We start from the raw sequence: 18,818 nt of genomic DNA, 5'->3' as shown, positions 1-18,818 counted from the left end.
ACTGTCTTAAAATATACTAAAAAATTTCATTTGTTTGCAATAAAGCTTAGTTGATTAATTTTAAATCAATGAGCATAATAATCACCGTAAAGAAATTTGGATACATGAAAGAATACAGTTTCAGGATATCTTAAAAGATAAAAGGGGTATGGGAATTAAAATATTACATGTTGGAGAGTAATATGACACTTCCTATCTCTAAAGTGCTTAGTTAATAAATCTGAAATAATAACTAGTTATAAAGCTGGGCAAACTAAATAATAAAATGTTCTGTTGCTATTATAAAATACAGTCCCAGTGTGACCATTTAATATATATTTTTCAGACACATTATTTTATCGTTTTTAAAGCAGTGAAGAATTTAAAAAAAATTCAAAGACCAGAAATAATGTGCACTAAACTCAATTTACCATTCAACATTTTCTTTTATTAGCAAATAAATATTTTTAAAGCTATGATTAAAGGCAGACTTAAAACAGTAACATTTTGAAATAACAAAGCAAAGAATATTTCTCATGGTGATTTTATTGAGACAGTTGTCTTCCCTTAATAAAGTTTTGAAGTACAGGTACATGACAGTAAACTATTATACATAAAGTTCCCCATTTGAAATAACAAGCAGCCAGCCTTTTAAAGTTCTATATTGGTTGTACCTCAGGTGAAAAGACAGCCTCAAGGTAAAGGCAAAAAGAAAACATACTCTTGGCAGTAATGAAGGAGCTCATCTTAAAAATTATAAAAGGAAGTACAGAAATGAGAATATAAACAAGCTTGAAACTCTTGAAATTCTGAACTGCCAATGGAACATAAGGCAAGACCATGCTCCCTCACTCCCTCTCACACAGTACACATAGCCCAACTCTGCAGCTATCCCACCTGCAGGTGCTATTCCATTCTTCTTAACTGTTCTAGTCACTTAGTACACGCATTTCCAATGTTATTTAAAGTTTTTTGTCTTCAAAAAGTCTATCCAAAACCACTCAACACTGTAGCAACTGAGTCAAGAACTCACAGGATTGAATTAAAAATATTCCTCAATTACCTGTTTTAGACAAAGGAAAAAGAGATGGATACAAATAATTCAGTACCCTAAATAAATAACATAGGTCCTCAATGTATATTTAAATTTTATCATGTTAATAACTCCTCTTAAAAACTATGCCAGCATTTTGCTAACCAATACACATTCACATAAACTTTCAGTTATTCATATTGTACGTTTACCAATAATATGCCTCCCTCGAAAAGACTCTGAGCTGGCTGACAAAAATATATGTAGTATGAAAGTACAAATGAAGATATGGATATAAAAGAGGGAAAAGGGTAGAAAAATCAAATACAACCAGAGAGTTGAGGTTTCTACACAAAATGCAATTAATTACTAACACTGAGGAGCAAATAAGGCTATGAGTTTCCAGGCAGCCAAACTAAATAAAGAGGGATGTATTATCAATTTTAAGATCCGTAGAGGCCATAGAGACAAATCCACTTCTGCCAATAGTATCACCATTCTAGTCTACAAATATCACACTCTTTAAAGTCATCCTCGACATCATTAATTTTGTCTCTCAAAACCACACCATCAACAAGGTGGGCCAGTTCAAAAACGTCTCCCATTTCCACTGCCTTTTTTTTTTTTTTTTTGGTCTTCATGGTATCACATCACCAGGTCTTATATAACTTGAACCTGTATTCATGCAACACTTTTCTTACTGGATTCCCAAACTCTTTATATCTTTCTCCACTCCATATTACAAATTAATTTCTATGACACAATTTTTTTAAATCAAAACTTCAATTTCACTCTCTTTTACTCAGTATTTAAACCTCAAACTACAGCAACTGGTAATTTTAACACCCTTCCTAGAAAGTCCTAACAAATCTTACCTCCCACATGGGAAGGAGGGCCAACCTGTTAAACTCACTGTCCCAAGAATAACTATACTAAATTCTCCCCTTTTATGTTTCTGCTCCCATTCATTCTCTTACGTAAAGCCGTCCCTATTTCCTTTTACCTTTCCAAATCCCACCCATTCTTCAAAGCCAAGTTCACATCCCTCCTTAAAGATGTTTTCCTGGCTGGGCGCAGTGGCTCACACCTGTAATTCCAACACTTTGGGAGGCTCAGGCAACCTTGAACAAGTTACTTAATGTTAGGAGTTTCAGAAAGTGGTTGAAAAGACTAAATGACATCACATACAGAAATCCTTCAAAAGTTAAAAACTGCTGTACAAATATTACAATAAGCAGAGAAGAAAAATAATTACTGATAATAATTAGATTTTGCATTGGTTGTTCTTTGCAGAGATCACGCATATAGACATTGTTTCCAATTTCTGTCTCAATATCTTCCTATTCTATAATTTCAAAAAATAACCCCCACACACACTTTCCCTACATACCATTTTAGTTACTATGATGTGGAAAATACACTTTTCGGCCAGGCGCAGTGGCTCACACCTGTAAACCCAGCACTTTAGGAGGCCAAGGAGGGCAGATCACTTGGGATCAGGAGTTCGAGACCAGTCTGGCCAACATGGTGAAACCCGTCTCTACTAAAAGTACAAAAATTAGCCACGCATGGTGGCGTGTGCCTGTAGTTCCAGCTACTCAGAAGGCTCAGGCAAGAGAATTGCTTGAACCTGGGAGGCGGAGGTTGCAGTGGGCTGGTATGGTGCCACTGCACTCCAGTCTGGGCAACAGAGCAAGACTCTGTCTCAAAAACAAAAACAAAAAAAAAAACACTTTCTTCTATAAAATGGCTCCCATGATTAGTAAAATGACACAGTAGTTAGGTTTATGTCCAGTCACAGCCTCTTCCCATTTCCACTGGGAATGCCTTACCTAATGAGTTAAGACAATGAAAAAAGTAAACCAGTAAGAATACTTACACTTTCTGATTTAAAACTCAGTAAAGCTATAGTAACAAAGACAGTATGTTACTGACATAAGAACAGACATACAGACCAATGGAACCAAATTGAGAATTCAGCAATAAATCTTCACATTTATGATCCACTGATTTCCAACAAGGGTATCAAGATAATTCAGTGTAAAAAATAGTCTTTTCAACGAATGGTGCTGGGACACTGGGTCTACACAAGCCAAAAGGAATGAAATTGGACTCTCATCTCATACCACATACAAAAATTAACTGAAAAAGGATCAGAAACCAAAATGTAAATGCTAAAACTGTAAAATTCTTAGGAAAAAATATAGATGTAAATCTTCGTGGTCTTGGATTAGGCAATGGTTTCTAAGATATGACACCAAATGCACAAACAACAAAAGAAAAAACAGATATTTAGACTTCACAAAAAGCAAAAACTTCTATGTCTCAAAGGTCACTATCAAGAAAGTAAAAAAAAAAAAAAATCCACAGAATGGAGGAAGATAGTTGCAAATTATATATCTGATGTACAGGACTTATATCCAAAATATATTTTGAAAAAACTCTTACAATTCAACAATAAAACGACAAGTCATTAAAAAATGGAGCAGGATTTGAACTAACATTTCTCCAAAGAAGATATACAAATGGACAATAAGCACATGAAAAGATGCTCATCCATCATCCATCAGAATAATGCAAATCAATACCACAACAAAATACCACTTCATATCTACTAGGATAGCTATCATTAAAAAAAAAAAAGGACAACATCAAGTGCTGCCAAGGTTGTGGAGAAAAACTGGGCCCTCATACACTGCTGGCAGGAAACACAGACTTACTATATAACCCAGCAATTCCACTGCTAGGTACATATCTAAGAGAAATGAAAACAAATGTCTACCCAAAAACCTGTACATAAATGTTCATAACAGCATTATTCATAGTAGCAAAAAAGTGGAAACAATATAAATATCCATCAATTGATGAGAAGAAAAATAAAATGTGGTATATCCATAAAAATGGAAGTTTATTTGGTAACAAGTAGGAACAAAGGCCAGAGCAATTAGGCAAGAGAAAAGAAATAAAGGGCATCCAAACTGTAAAGGAAAAAGTCAAATCAGCCTTGTTCCCAGATTACGTGATGTTAAAACCTAAAGACTCTACCAAAAAAAAAACTGTTAGAACTGTCAAGAAATTCAGCAAAGTTGTAGAATGCAAAATCAACACACAAAAATCAGTGGCATTTATATATGTCAACAGCAAATAACCTGAAAAAAATCAAGAAAGCAATCCTATTTACAATAGCTACAAAAATTATAAAATGCCTAGGAATCAATCTAACAAAAGAAGTGAAAGACTCATACAAAGAAAACTATAAAACTGATGAAATAAATAGGACACCAAAAAAATGGAAAGGCATTCTATATTCATGGATTAGAAGAACTATAATAATATTTTTAAATGACAAGACTACCCAAAGCAATTTACAGATTCAATACAATCCTTATCAAAATACCAATAACATTCTTCACAGAAATAGTAAAAAAAAAAAAAAAAAAAAAAAATCCTAAAATTTACATGGAACCACAAGACTATGAATAGCCAAAGCAATCCTGAGCAAAAAGAATGAAGCTGGAGGCATCACACTACCTGACTTCAAAATTTATTACAAAGCTATAGTAATCAAAACAGCATGGTACTGGCATAAAAACAGACACATGGATCAGTGAAACAGATGAGAGAACTCAGGTATAAATCCACGCATTTACAGCCACCTTATCTTTGACAAAGGCATCAAGAACACGCAATGGGAAAAGGAGAGTCTTTTCAATAAATGGTGCTGGGAAAACTGGATAACTATATATGAAGAATGAAACTAAACCCCTATCTCTCACCATACACAAAAAAAATCAAGCCAAAATGGATTAAAGACTTGAATCTAAGACCTGAAACACTACAGCACAATGGTCTGGGCAAAGATTTCTTGTGTAAGATCTCAAAAGCACAGGCAACCAAAGCAAAAATATACAATTGGGATTACATCAACCTAAAAAGCTTCTGCACAGCAAAGGAAACAATCAACAAAGTGAAGAGACAACACACAGAATGGGAGAAAATATTTGCAAACTATCTATCTGACAAGGGACAAGGGATTAGTAACCAGAATATGTAAAGAGTTCAAACAACTTGACAGCAAATATATATATATATAATCCAATTTAAAACAGGCAAAAGGGCCAAGCGCAGCTCACGCCTGTAATACCAGCACTTTGGGAGGCCAAGGCAGGAGGATCACTTGAGGTCAGGAGTTTGAGACCAGCCCGGCCAACACGGTAAAACCCCGTCTCTACTCAAAATACAAAAATTAGCCAAGTGTGGTGGTGCATGCCTCTAATCCCAGTTATTCAGGAGGCTGAGGCAGAAGAATCACTTGAACCTGGGAGGCAGCGGTTGCAGTGAGCCAAGATCATGCCACTGCACTCCAGCCTGGGTGACACAGTGAGTCTCCATCTCAAAAAAAAAAAAAAAAATACAAAAGTCAGCTGAGCATGGTGGCATGTACCTGTAGTCCCAGCTACTCAGGAGGCTGAAGCAGGAGAATCACTTGAACCCAGGAGGCAGAGGTTACAGTGAGCAGAGATCACGCCACTGCACTCCAGCCTGAGCGACAGAGAGAGACAACTCAAAAAAAAAAAAAGGGGGGGGGGGGGGCGCAAAAGATGTAAACAGACATTTCTCAAAAGAAGACATGCAAATGGCCAAAGGGTACATTAAAAAATGCTCAACATTGCTACAATGCAATATCTCACTGAGGATAAAAAGGCTTAGATCAAACAGACAGCAATAGCGGATGCTGGCAAGGATGCGGAGAAAGGGGAAGGCTCGTACACTGTCGTTGGGATGTAAATTAGTACAGCCACTATGGAGAACAGTACAAAGGTTACTTACAAAACTAAAAACAGAACTTCCATATGATCCAGCAATCCCTATACTGGGTATATATATTAGTCCATTTTCATGCTGCCGATAAAGACATACCTGAGACTGGGCAATTTACGAAAAGACGTTTAATGGACTCACGGTTCCACCTGGCTTGAGAGGCCTCACAATTACGGTGAGGGTGAAAGGTACGCATCACATGGTGGCAGACAAGAGAAGAATGAGAGCCAGGTAAAAGGGGTTTCCCCTTATAAAACCATCAGATCTCATGAGACTTATACATTACCACAAGAACAGTATGGGGGATACCACCCCCATGATTCAATTATCTCCTGCCAGTCCCTCCCACAACACGTGGGAATTATGGGAGCTACAATTCAAGATGAGATTTGGGTGGGGCCATTGCCAAAGCATATCAGTATATATCAAAAAGAAAGGAGATTAATGTATCAAAGAGATATCTGCACCTCCATGTTTACCCAAGTACCATTCACAATAGCCAAAATATGGAACCAACCTGAGTGCCCATTAACAAATGAATGAATAAAGAAAATGTGGTATATACACACAATGGAATATTTAATTCAACCATAAAAAACAATGAAATCCTGTCATGTGCAGCAACATGGATGGAACCACAGGCGAAGGTTAAGTGAAATAAGCCCAGCAGAGAATGACAAATGTCACATGTTCTCACTCTTACATGAGAGCTAAAAATGTAGATCTCAAAAATAGAGAGTAGACTGGTAGTTACCAGAGGCCAGGAAGGGGAGTGGGGGGATCAAGAGGAAAAAAAGAATATAAATATATAAATGTATATTCACTGAACTTTACACTAAAAATGGTAAAGATGGTAAATCATGTATGTATATTTTACCTCAATTAAAAATATTTTTAAAAAAGAAATACTTGGGTAATCAAGTTCAAGACCAGCCTGGCCAACACGGTGAAACCCCGTCTCTACTAAAAATACAAAAATTAGCCAGGCGTGGTGGCGCACGCCTGTAATTCCAGCTACTCGGGAAGCTGACCCAGGAGAATCGCTTGAATCCAGGAGGTGGAGCTTGCAGGGAGCCAAGATCACGCCATTGCATTCTAGTTTGGGCGACAAGAGCGAAACTCCGTCTCAGAAAAAAAAAAGAAGTACTAACGCATGCAGCAACATGGATGAACCTTGAAAATATTACACTTTGTAAAAAAAATTTTTAAAGCCAGACACAAAAAGCACACAAGATTTCATTTATACAAAATGTCCAGATAAGGCAAATCTATAGAAACAGAAAGTAGACTAATTGCTGCCGAGGGCTGGTGGTGAAAGAGCTGGGGGAAAATGGGGAAGGAGTGACTGCTAAAAGGCATGGATTATTTTTTGGGAGGTATCAAAATATTGCAAAATAGACTGTGATGATTACAAAACTCCGAGACTATACTAAAAACCTAAAAGTATAAGTGAATTTTACACTTTATGTCTCAATAAAGCTGTTATCAAATAAAAGACAAAATTAAAAAGCAGCGCCAGTGTTCCATGAGCAGATCCTTGAAACACATAGAAATAGAAGTGTAAACTGCTAGTACAACTACATCCTCTTTTTTGGTTTACTTCCTCCTTTTACTTGTTCAATTACTAGACCAAAAATCAAAATCCAAATAAATCATTTTACCTTAGTCTTTTCTTCCAAAAAGTAATGAGGATTCTCTGTCATTCCCCTGCTCGTAAACCTAATACAAACTTTAGCAGTAGCAGATCATAATAGCATTTGAACAAGTTAGCTTCTCTGTGATACAGAGGAGCAAGTTATCCTTTGGATGATGACAATTTTAATTTTAATTTTTATCTGGAGATTTGCTGGCCCACTAGCTGCCAGTTCTCCACTAGCACCGAGGAAGTATAAATGAACACATTGACATGCACAGATCTAAGATCTTGCTTTTAACAATTTGTGAAGAACTGTGAAAGTTACAACCTGTAGTCATTTATAAGGGGCAGTGAATCTACCTGTTAGAGGTCTGTAAGGATAAAGCATCAATTTGACCCACTCTATCCATCTGAGCTGGTGTGCAAGGCACCAAGGTAACAAGCAATTCTAACCAACTGCCCAGCACCTCTAACTCAGCAGTAGTATGAAAACATTTATTGATCAGTGGATCTGTGAAGGCCTCAGGATAGAACCCTTGCAAATGTCATGGGTCAGTTATGTTAGCCAACATGAAAGTTAAGGCCAAGAAAAATATATTCCACTACTTATAGGAAATACTCTAAGCATATACCAAATTTCACTCAAATGAAGTGTAATTTTCTATGCCTATGGCCCTACAGACTCTACGATTTTATGAGCAGAAATTTTTTCTTAGCTATAAAGTTTTGTTTTAAAATATTTACCCATTAAACTGTGAGTAATGTTTTTAAAAAGGATGACATATTTAACCCAACTTCAAAAATAAAACTATCTTACTGCACTTTTACTTCAAAGACAACAATAAAGTGAGAAAAAACTGAAATATGTAGAGGGAAATATCTCCTACATGAAATAATTCAATCTATTAAATCATTTGTAGGTGTTCTTTAAAATAATATTTGTTTATTCAAAACCTGAAAAAAAATTAACCAATACTATATTAGAATAACTTCCTCTAAAAATGCCTTACATAAAACTTTATCTACACTGAATGCTGTGATTCGGGGTGACTTGATAGTCTCAACTTCTTTAAATAACAGATTTGCACAACGCTTAAACACATACAGTTCCTTCAATATGATTCCAAAAGAAGCTTAACTAGATATCACATTAGAGATGCACCAAAATTCAGAGGTTCCATCTAACCTGACAAACACACAGTATTGGGTTGTCTGTTAAGGTTCCCGAAAATAGGATAAACCACACTCTAAGTGGAATGTGACACACACCCACCCCTACCCAGACAACCAGTAGAAAAAATCGTTCTCCACTCTCTGACTAAACAGGTAAAACCCACAGATGTTCCCTCACATATAATCTTTACATGTGATAGCAGACTAACAACTACCCAGGGAACCAAAAGGCAGGGTTTTGAGAGGCATGTGTGATAGGAGAGGTAATCCACAAAGGGAGCAGAGTAAGGGGATGCTTTCTTCTGAAATGAGATATGACTTAACTGATTAAGTAAAGGACTCTGACTTCTATTAGGCAGATAACTTTAATTTGCTCTATTTTGATAAATTAATCCATTACAGTCATTAGGCCAATGCAGGCAGTGCAGAACTTGTAAAAATCAACCACAAAAGCACTGTTAACTTTGACCAAAAATAAGCCAAACTAACACTGCGATCTAATCTCTTTCTGAAGATGGTAACCACATTTTCACCGAAATACAGATGGGCAGATTAACTACAAACCACAACCAAATATTTGACACCAAACAGTCCAAAGACCACAGTGATGCACTTAATAAGCACACCAAACATCCATATTAAGTAACACAAGCACACTGGTAAGTGTTGATTAACTAGTTTCACATTTTCTATCAGCTACAGCACAGAGGATCCTTTGCTTGCCAAAGGGAGTGCCATACGAAGGTAAATAACCTTTCTCTCTGCCTGACCCAGTCCAAGCAACTGTTTTAGAATCAATAAAAGGAGCCAAAGCCACTGCACTGCAGACCTAGCTTCTAAAGCAAACTTATCAGCTATCCAATCCTCAGCCCACAAGTGAGAATTTCCTTACAAATTCCCAAGTCAGAAAATTAACTAAAGTAGATATCTTCCCTGAAACTGTTTGAAGGGCTTATTATGTGTGACTTCTACATTTAAAAATTAAAACCTGTAATATACATTTTGCTCTATTTATGAAGAGCTTACATATGAACTAGTAATGATGTCACTAAGGCTCAAAGACAAAGTAAACCTCCAAATTTCAGATGACACTATAGTTAAACGTTTCTTTTACTTTTAATAGAACTATGGTTCAATTATTTGTTTATTTAAATAATAACCTTTATATAGTTCCTTTCCCCAGTTATCTAATAGCAAAATTGCAGTCTACATCACATGATACTGTATGTGGATTTCATTTATTAAAAATGAGCCTTAAACAAACTTATTAAAACAAAGTTGTTTATTTTGCCAATGATTGGGGTTGTCAAAATTTAAGCAAAGAAGTGTATAAAGTTCACTTATTTATCAGTTCAATTGTTCACAAAAAAGGTTACAAAAATAATATATGTAATATATTAATAATATGGGTTTTTTAAAGATTCAGACCATTAAAACAAATATTATCCTAAGAAACAAAGGATGTTAGGTTTAATTCAAACTGGGGTTTTTCCACAAATCCATCCACTTATAATCATTGACCACCAAAAGCTAAACAATGATCTGCCATCTGAAACGGCTTTGATGTAATACAGTCCTAAGAGTGACAAAAAGTCTTAGGTTAAACGGTTTTACCTAACAAAGAAATATTTGTTCTATTTGAGTGAAACATTCTTTGAATATTATTACTGTAAGTTTATAAACTGTACATGATTCATTTGAAGAACCATATTAGATTCACCACAAAGTTAAGTCCTATTAGAATTTTTCCTACACAAAATTGTTATCTTTGTTTTTACATAAAAGTAAGATCAGTAAACTCAGAAATCATACCAAGCAATAAATTCTACCTGTGTTCAACGTTGGGAAAATTTTTATTTAATCAGCCCTCTCACCTTCAATGCATAAGATTATCATTTTAAACCAGAAAAACTCCAGGTTGGCCTGGTTCCAATGCTGATCTCATCTCAAAACAGAAATAAGTGTCTTAAAAATAACCAAACAGCCATCTTCTAACTACTGCACCAGACCCAAAGCAGCAGCATAAGGTAAGAGGTTATTTTTCTCCTCTTTGTCCATGTATCTTTATAACATTAACCATTTCCCGGTAAGCACTTTTCTTTCCTAAAAGTAAACACTGACCAGAAAATTCGAGGTCATGATCATAAAGGGAGAGAGAGTTTTACATTTAACATCATTGCCTCAAATCACCCATTCTTACCTAGTCACAACCAATGACGACAAGAAATAATGTAAACCATGAAGAAACACTGTTTAATGTGTCTGCATTTTTAAAAATCAAATTCCAACAAGATAACAATACAACATAGCACATATTTTAGCCATGCTATTATTCTATCATTAAAAAAACCACTTAAGGCCCTAACACCTCTTCCACTAAAATGTAATAGTGTATTTGTTACCCTATAATTTCATTGTCTTACTGTTATTGCATTACACTACTTTTGGCAACTCCATTCAACCACTACAAACATACTTGCTGAACATTCCATTTCTGCACAGAGATGACAAAAACCATTGTCTTCCACAGTCACTTAAGTTCAAACAACAATGATGTTTTTACTAATTAATCAGACTACAACAAGAGCTGCATATAAAACCAACAGTTCAAATGCACCTTCTGCAAAAGATACAAGTAAATAAAAAACCATGAGTACTTACCTACAGTTGGGAGGAGGGTCCAATGTGATTTCTGCAAGTTCCTTCTGAATTCTTTAAAATAAAGACAAAGAACATTATGTTAAAAATATCTTCACTCTTAACAATTTATTTCATTAAAACGTTACATTTTAATAACATTTCCCTTTGGTATATTAGTTTGAAATACTAATACTGTATAAAGCATCACATCCAACAAACAATAAAGTTGCAATTTCTGCCAGGGTTTTGAGGATGCATCTAAAGGATGAGACTACCAGTGCATGCAACCTGTGGAAGGAACACTACGACTTCACTGAACCACTGACAGCACTAATTAAAATTTCTAAAGCTGGAAATTTCTGCCACACTATTCATGGGTCATTTTAACTTCTGTTTTGTATTAGAGCATTCCCATACAGGATGGAAAGCTGATATTAAGTTAAATCCAAGCATCCTGACTGATAGAATCAAATGACTCGGGATCTCATTCCAACACCTGAAACTGCCATCAAGATGCATATGGTATTCCTTCCTGGAGCCTCTAATTTGGAGCAGGTTGGGACTTTGAAGTTTAACACTATTTCATCTGCTAGAACTACCCTAATATTACATGAGCAATTAATGTCATTGCATGAGCTTCATGCAAAAAAAAAAAATTTAAGCCTGCTCTATCCTCATGTGTTACATTCTACTTTTATTTTTAACAGCATCTAACATCCTATGTACATACAAAAAGGCTGAAAGTGCGCCACTGTTTTCTAAGACTATACTTGGCAATCCCTTAACTATCATTCATACCTTATTAAATGTAGGCTTTGTTAAATCAAATACCAAAAAATTCTCAAAACCGTTTCTTCTCCTTTGCCTTGGTTCTTAAATATGGGGTTATTAATAGCTGGATGCCTGTTGTCTGGTAATTACTGTGACAGTATATCAATAATAACTGATTAAAGTATCTTTAAAAAACAAAACAAGAATTTGAGCAAAAATATTTAAACTCAAACAATTTCATTCTACTTCTTTTTCAAGACAACAAACTACTAGAATAAATGGGATCCCTCCAATAGAATTGGTATCAACTTCCCGAAGGAATTGCATGCTACTAATATAATTTTGACTTCTCTAAACCACGTGATTCAAGGTTGGCGAGGCATTATGAATCAGAGCACGGCTAAGAAATTCAAAGTCAAAAAAATGTCATTGTAATTCTGCTAGGCCATTAAATTGAGTCCCTGAGCAAGAATACTGCTCACACATGCTTGCTCTCTCTCCCTGTGCCTCAGTTTTCCGTCCTGTAAAATAGAAGTTAACTAGAACAAACTCCGTGATCTCTTTTAACACACTGTAACTTCCTTCTAATATGGATTCTGTGAAGTATTTATATGCATACAAAGTACATATTGCCCATATTTAAATGACAGAAGTCTCAAAGATTTGATATAGGAGAAGATATTTTATGGATTTCACACAAAAGTATACAACAGACACTTCAAAACTCAATGGCTAAGTCCAGGTTAAAGACGGCCAACTAGGCACACACACTTTCACCTCTCACTCATTCAGGACCCCACTGGGTGGGTAGGGGACATACAGAAAATGCAAAAAGGAATAAACAGCAAAGAGAAGGGTGGTGGTCACCAATGAGTGAGAAATTTCAATATATTTCTGCAAGACAAAACAAATGGGTGTAAATCAAACAGGTTGAGACAGGCAAGAGGGGGCTGCAGAGTGTATACCAATAAAACAGACTACTAAAGGGGCATAGGGGGAAGTAATCAGAAATCCCAGAAGGAAAAAAAGCTGCATAAGAAAATCACAGATGAAATATGAAGCAAACTAAAATGTAAAATAACTTTAATTAAGTATCAGACATCGGGGGTGAGGTGGGGAGAGAAAGATTTGATCTATTGTGCCTCAATGCTATGACTCATTGAGAAGCCCAGAGATCATGACACTGGCCTTGTAGTTAATCTAATCGTAATATGCTGTTTGGTCTGGCATTGAATATTTAGTTATAATAAATGTATAATTTATTGGCCTTTTACTTACAGACAAAGCATAGAAGATTGGTTGTTAGTTGCACTGTACAAAGTAAATGTTATTAACCTTGAAGATGTAAAATTAAGTGTAGCTAATACAAACCAGCTAAAAGTGGATGGAGAAGATATCATCCCCACTTTACAAAGTAGAGAATAAAAAACATGTTATTCATAGGAATAAGAAACAGAAGTTTAAATATATATTTTTAGACTATAAAGGCAACCAATAATCTTTTTAAAAAATTTTTAACTATCATTAACTGGGAGGAAGGAAAAGAAAGGAAGAACAGGTAAGCAAACTAAATCCTCATATTTCAGAGCAGGGAATCAAAAGATATTACTTCAATTAACAATTCAATGAGAAATAAGTGTATTATTAAGAGTTGTACAGAAAACCAACAGAAGGAGTAAGACCAAAGACAGCTAAACAGTCTGCTTCAAGGGAATGGAACTGGGAGAACTAGGGGCAGGGGGTGGATAAAAAAACTGTTACTTTCCATCAAAAAAAAATCTATGTACTGTTTACTTTGTTATCAGAAACATGAACAACTTTTAAAAATTGTTTTTAAACTAAGAGAACCAAAAGAATAGGCACTCTAAAAAGCATGCTTAAACTGTCAAAGAAAACTATTTTTAACATAAAAAAACTTCTTTGCAATTTTCAAACAACACATCTTGCTTTATATTTATACTGCCCTTTAGGTTTAAAAAAAAAAAAACAAAACAAAACTCATAAATCCTGGGCCAGGCTCAGTATTGGTGGCTATGGCTGTAATCCCTGAGCTTTGGGAGGCAGACGCAGGAGGATCACTTGAGGCCAGAAATTCGAGACCAACCTGCACAACACAGTGAGACTCCTCTACAAAAAATTCAGGAAACTGGTGGTCATAGCGGTGTGTGCTTATAGTCCCAGTTACTCAGGAGGCCACGGCAGGAGGATCACTCGAGCCCAGGAATTTGAGGCCACAGTGATCTATGATCATACCACATACTCCAGCCTGTGCAAGAGTAAGACCCTGTCTCTAAGGGAAAAAAAACTGATAAATCATAATTTTCTGTCATATAATTCTATATAAAATTTGAACTCCAGATCCCTATAATTCTAGGTCTATATTATTCAATACAAAAAGCAATTTACTGATGAATTCAAGAAGTCTGAGCAGTGAGTCAATAATATTATAATATATTTTGAGCCACTGTTACCTAAAATGGTTGTATGTCTCTTGACAGAAAAGATTATACTAAGAATTGCTATTTAAACGGTTGTAAGATGTCCTGCTGTTTTGAATGACAGCAATTCAATTCTATCTCAAAAGTTGTGATTATGGTATGTATTAAGTTTCTCAGCCTTGACAAGTGGGATAAGAAAGGTACCTATTTCAGGCACTGTCTCTTAGGGTGAGGAAAAATGAAAAGTATCAATAATTCACACTTACAGTGTACCTTTCCCATGATGATCTTTTACCATTAAAAGTAATTAGGTAAATCTCACAGAATTCTCTAAGTATCTGTTTTATCAGTCCCCATTTAAAAGGCAAGGAAAACTAAGGCTAATTATTTTACGCTGGTAAGGTGAAAGATGGAGAACTATTATCTTGCTAAGTCAAACAAAAAGACTTCCCTCATCAGAACTTTTAAGACAAAATTATTTTACACAAAAATCACCTGAACAATCACCTAAATTTCCAATTTTCATAAGGCAGTGCCACCTCTTAGGTTAGTATGATACAGAAGTCAGCAACTGCCCATTGTTACTGAGACAAGTCAAGGAGCAATACACAATTAAATTTCAATGTATATTACTCCACCTTATACCTTAACCGTTCCAGGAATGAATGATAAGACTACAATAAGAATACTGTGTGGGACTGTTATTTGCTTTAAAAAAATAGCAGGGGAGGGGAATCATAACAATCATGATTCATTCAGACTTAAATGAAGAATATGGTACCAAAATTATACAGAACAGAGAAGATACGAAACACTCATTTTAACATCAATATATTGGGCTAAGGGTTCAGAAAAATGAAGCAGTGTCTATGTACTAACATGTTTAAAACACACACATACATTTCTTGAGTTAAAGAAAATTCAAAAATTTACTGAGAGCCAAGTAGAACATGAATGTGTGGATACGCAGATTCGCAAAGTAATTTCTTAGCAGGAATTTTTGTAAAACCCTTCATCTCATCTAGACAACTTTCTATATTCCCTTACAGACTACATTCCTCAGTCAACCTAAAAACCCCTACTCTAATCAATTGAATCACCTAGCGAAAACCTTCCAAAATGAACTTATTCTCAAAAAAGCATCATGCAACTAATTATTAAAATTTTTTAAATGTCAAAGCAATCTTTAGAAAACACATTGCCATTGCAAATAAGAAGTCTAGAGTTTCATTCTAAATGGTGGTATATACTATATATCCATGATTCTGAAAGATCATTGATTTTAAGACACACCATCAATAATTGTGCACATAAATTTTAAGATGTGTCCCAATTTCAGAAACATTAAAAAGTTTTAAAATGTACTTTTAGAATGAAGAAAATACAGTAATTACAAAAGATTATCTACAAAAGTACTATTTCATTCTCATGTGGAAAACAAACTTAGACGAGCCCATATGATAAAAGTTCAAACTGGAATACAGTGGAATCAGTCTTTCAAACTAACAAAAATTTAGAGTCTGAAACCAAAAACCATACCTCGAACAGTATCATATTGAATGTCCAAAAATAAAATCACCATGTCCACTCTAAACAGTTAATTTAGAATAAATATGATTTAAAATTCACATTTACAGATGTATCAACCCGTAAAAGCAGCAGAATAAATTCAATGAAGATCTCAAAATAGACGTTTTATTGAACTGACTAGTCAATTTAATCAAAATAATCTAAATCTGTCACTGCAGATATAGTCCAACAACAGACTTGCAAATATAACAAGAGTGATATAGACATATCAAGAGAACAGGCTGTGATAAGAGCATGACAATTTTTTAAGAAACTCTTGCCAAAGAAAAGCAAAAATGCATCTAAGATGTAACTGTAATCTTTCCTCCTAACTCTGAGACAGAAATTAATTTCTACTGCTGTTTAAATACCCACTTAAATGTTTTCTGTATTATATACCACTATTCTATAATATCACAAATGAGATTTTTCAAATCATAGTTCTATACCAGCTTATTAATTCTATAATTACTGCATTACAATTATTAATTCTACAATTATAGTACATTTCATATAATAACTGAGCACCTACGTGCAAGCACTTTTCCTAAGTCACTACAAAATGTATTTAATTACGGCATCTGAGTATTTCTAGTTTAACAATAGCATTAAGGCCTCCAAGGTTAACATATACCTCATTTTTCCAAAGTTTGTACCAAACAGACTTGAAAAATATCACTGTAGATTTTAACTGACATAAAGTCTATCAGTGACAGCATCAGTTTTGAGAGCTTACTATGTGCCAAATAAATGCTTTATCACATTTAGTCCTCACAAGAACCTTCTGAACAGCGTACCGTTATCATCTTCCTTCTACGAAAGAAGAAATCGAGGCTTTGAGCTGTTAAATTATACATCAGGATCACAGAGGCTAGGCACAGTGGCTCATGCCTGTAATTCCAACACTTTGACAGACCAAGGCAGGAGGACCGCTTGCAACCATGAGTTCAAGGCCAGCCTGAGCAACATAGTGAGACTCCCATCCCTACAAAAAATACATTAAAAATTTAACCTGGTGTGGTGACACAACCCTGTAATCCCAGCTACTTGGGAGGCTGAGGCTGGAGGACTGAATGAGCCCAGGAGTTGGAGATCATACCACTGCACTCCAGCCTGGGTGACAGAGCAAGACTCTGCCTCAAAAAAAAAAAAAAAAAAAGACCACAGAGCTATAGCTACTAAATGCTAGAACCTAGATTCAAACGTAGATGCTGTCTCTAGAGTTCAAGCTCTTCAATGCTACTCTTTATCTCATAAAATGACACTATTTGGGAAAGACTTCTCATCTGAATAAAAATGATCGTCAACAAAAAAGTGTGAAATAAAATTTATTTTGAAACTACCTCTAACTTTTAATCTTCTGAACACACTAGTACTAAGATCCTAATATCCATGGAAAAGCCGATCCCCATAAGAAGCTCAGGGTTCCAAGGCAGCCAGTAAATAAATACTGTGACTGTACTCTGCTAGGCACTGTGGACATGGCAGTGAACTTAAAAGATGTGGGGTCCTCTGTCCTCATAATTCCCAATTTTTTTCCTAAGTTCAGCAGAAATGGCAAAGAACCAACAACTTCACTATCAGCTGAATTGGAGGAAGAGCGAGGGGAAAATAAGGTTTTTTAAATTAAAAAATTAGTGGTGAAGCCGCATTTTTATATTTAAAATAAATAGTACATAATTACATCATTTCATACACTGTCACCCGAAAACCAACTGAAGACCTTTCTAGAGGAAGATCATGAACCACAATTTGAAAATCACAGATTCACAAGAATTTGCCAATGGAGGGATTCTTTCAGCCAGGAAGCAACTCAAAAGAGACTTCCTATTTTCACCAATGCAATACAACCACTTTCTATTTACTGCCAATCAGGCACTGCGCTGCGCTCTGCACATACATTATCTCTAAACTAGGTTTTATCTCCTACATACAGTGCAGAAAAATATCTTCCATATTTTTCCCTCGTGAAATCTATCATTAGGTTTGAATAATCCGTACTTTCTCTATATACTGTAGTAAAATAAAGATGACCCACGTACTTGAAAAACTCATGTTCACACATAAAGCAATACATCTTTCATAAGCAGAATTTGGTCTTTGACATATCACCCAAGAAATATGATTTTAAGGTATTTTATAGTGGTGCTCCCAGTTAGAGGAAAAGGCAGAGCCTCACCACAACAGGTGACTTTGCTAACTAGCAATCATAGAATAAAGCACAGGCCCAGCAGAACCCTATTCCCCACAGACCTGGCCAACCAATCCTTCCCCTTTTCTGACAAACTGAAGAGGCCCTGTAAAAACTCAGACACTGAGGACTGAATTAGATTTTCCTCATCTGCATGGAACTACAATCTGTACCTGAACATCTCCTTCCCACCTACATCGACTTCCTTCTTTCACCTAAACGTCATATTTTCTCTATTCCCCACCTTTCTCATCCATCCTAACCCCACCCCCCATTTTCCAGGTCACCTCTAAGCAGGTCATTTGTGTTGTGGTCTGGCAACAGAAGGGTCAGCCAGCTGAGTCCCCGGTAATTGTGTTGTGATGGCAAAACAAACTGAACCCTCTTCCCCACCCTAGCATGGTCTAGTATACAGGTCTCAAAGTTTAAAGTTCAGGGCTCTCTGACTTTCAAACAGCTCCTTCAACAGAGATCAGCAATACACCCCCATGAAAGGGAAACTGAATACTCTAGTACCTTGGAATAACCACTCACCATCCCTCCAACATCTCTCACCAAGGGTCCTGA

The 18,818-nt window shown here is 35.7% G+C and overlaps 1 protein-coding gene across 14 annotated transcripts in view; it reads right to left on the bottom strand.

The window, feature by feature from the left end:
- The window catches only part of UBE2E2 (ubiquitin conjugating enzyme E2 E2), a 392,844-nt gene that overhangs the window by 363,384 nt on the left and 10,642 nt on the right, over nucleotides 1-18,818 (bottom strand). For all 14 annotated transcript variants that reach the window (XR_010155519.1, XR_010155517.1, XR_010155520.1 and 11 more), the window contains exon 3: nucleotides 11,304-11,354. Coding sequence is in view for 10 of the 14 variants with exons in the window: in XM_054680437.1 (XP_054536412.1) it covers nucleotides 11,304-11,354 (51 nt within the window). In the remaining 4 variants the exon portion in view is untranslated. The remainder of the gene's footprint in view (nucleotides 1-11,303; nucleotides 11,355-18,818) is intronic.

This window comes from Pan troglodytes, chromosome 2, assembly GCF_028858775.2.
Source record: "Pan troglodytes isolate AG18354 chromosome 2, NHGRI_mPanTro3-v2.0_pri, whole genome shotgun sequence".
NCBI classification, from domain to species: domain Eukaryota; kingdom Metazoa; phylum Chordata; class Mammalia; order Primates; family Hominidae; genus Pan; species Pan troglodytes.
This window is presented reverse-complemented; position numbering and strand designations above follow the sequence as displayed.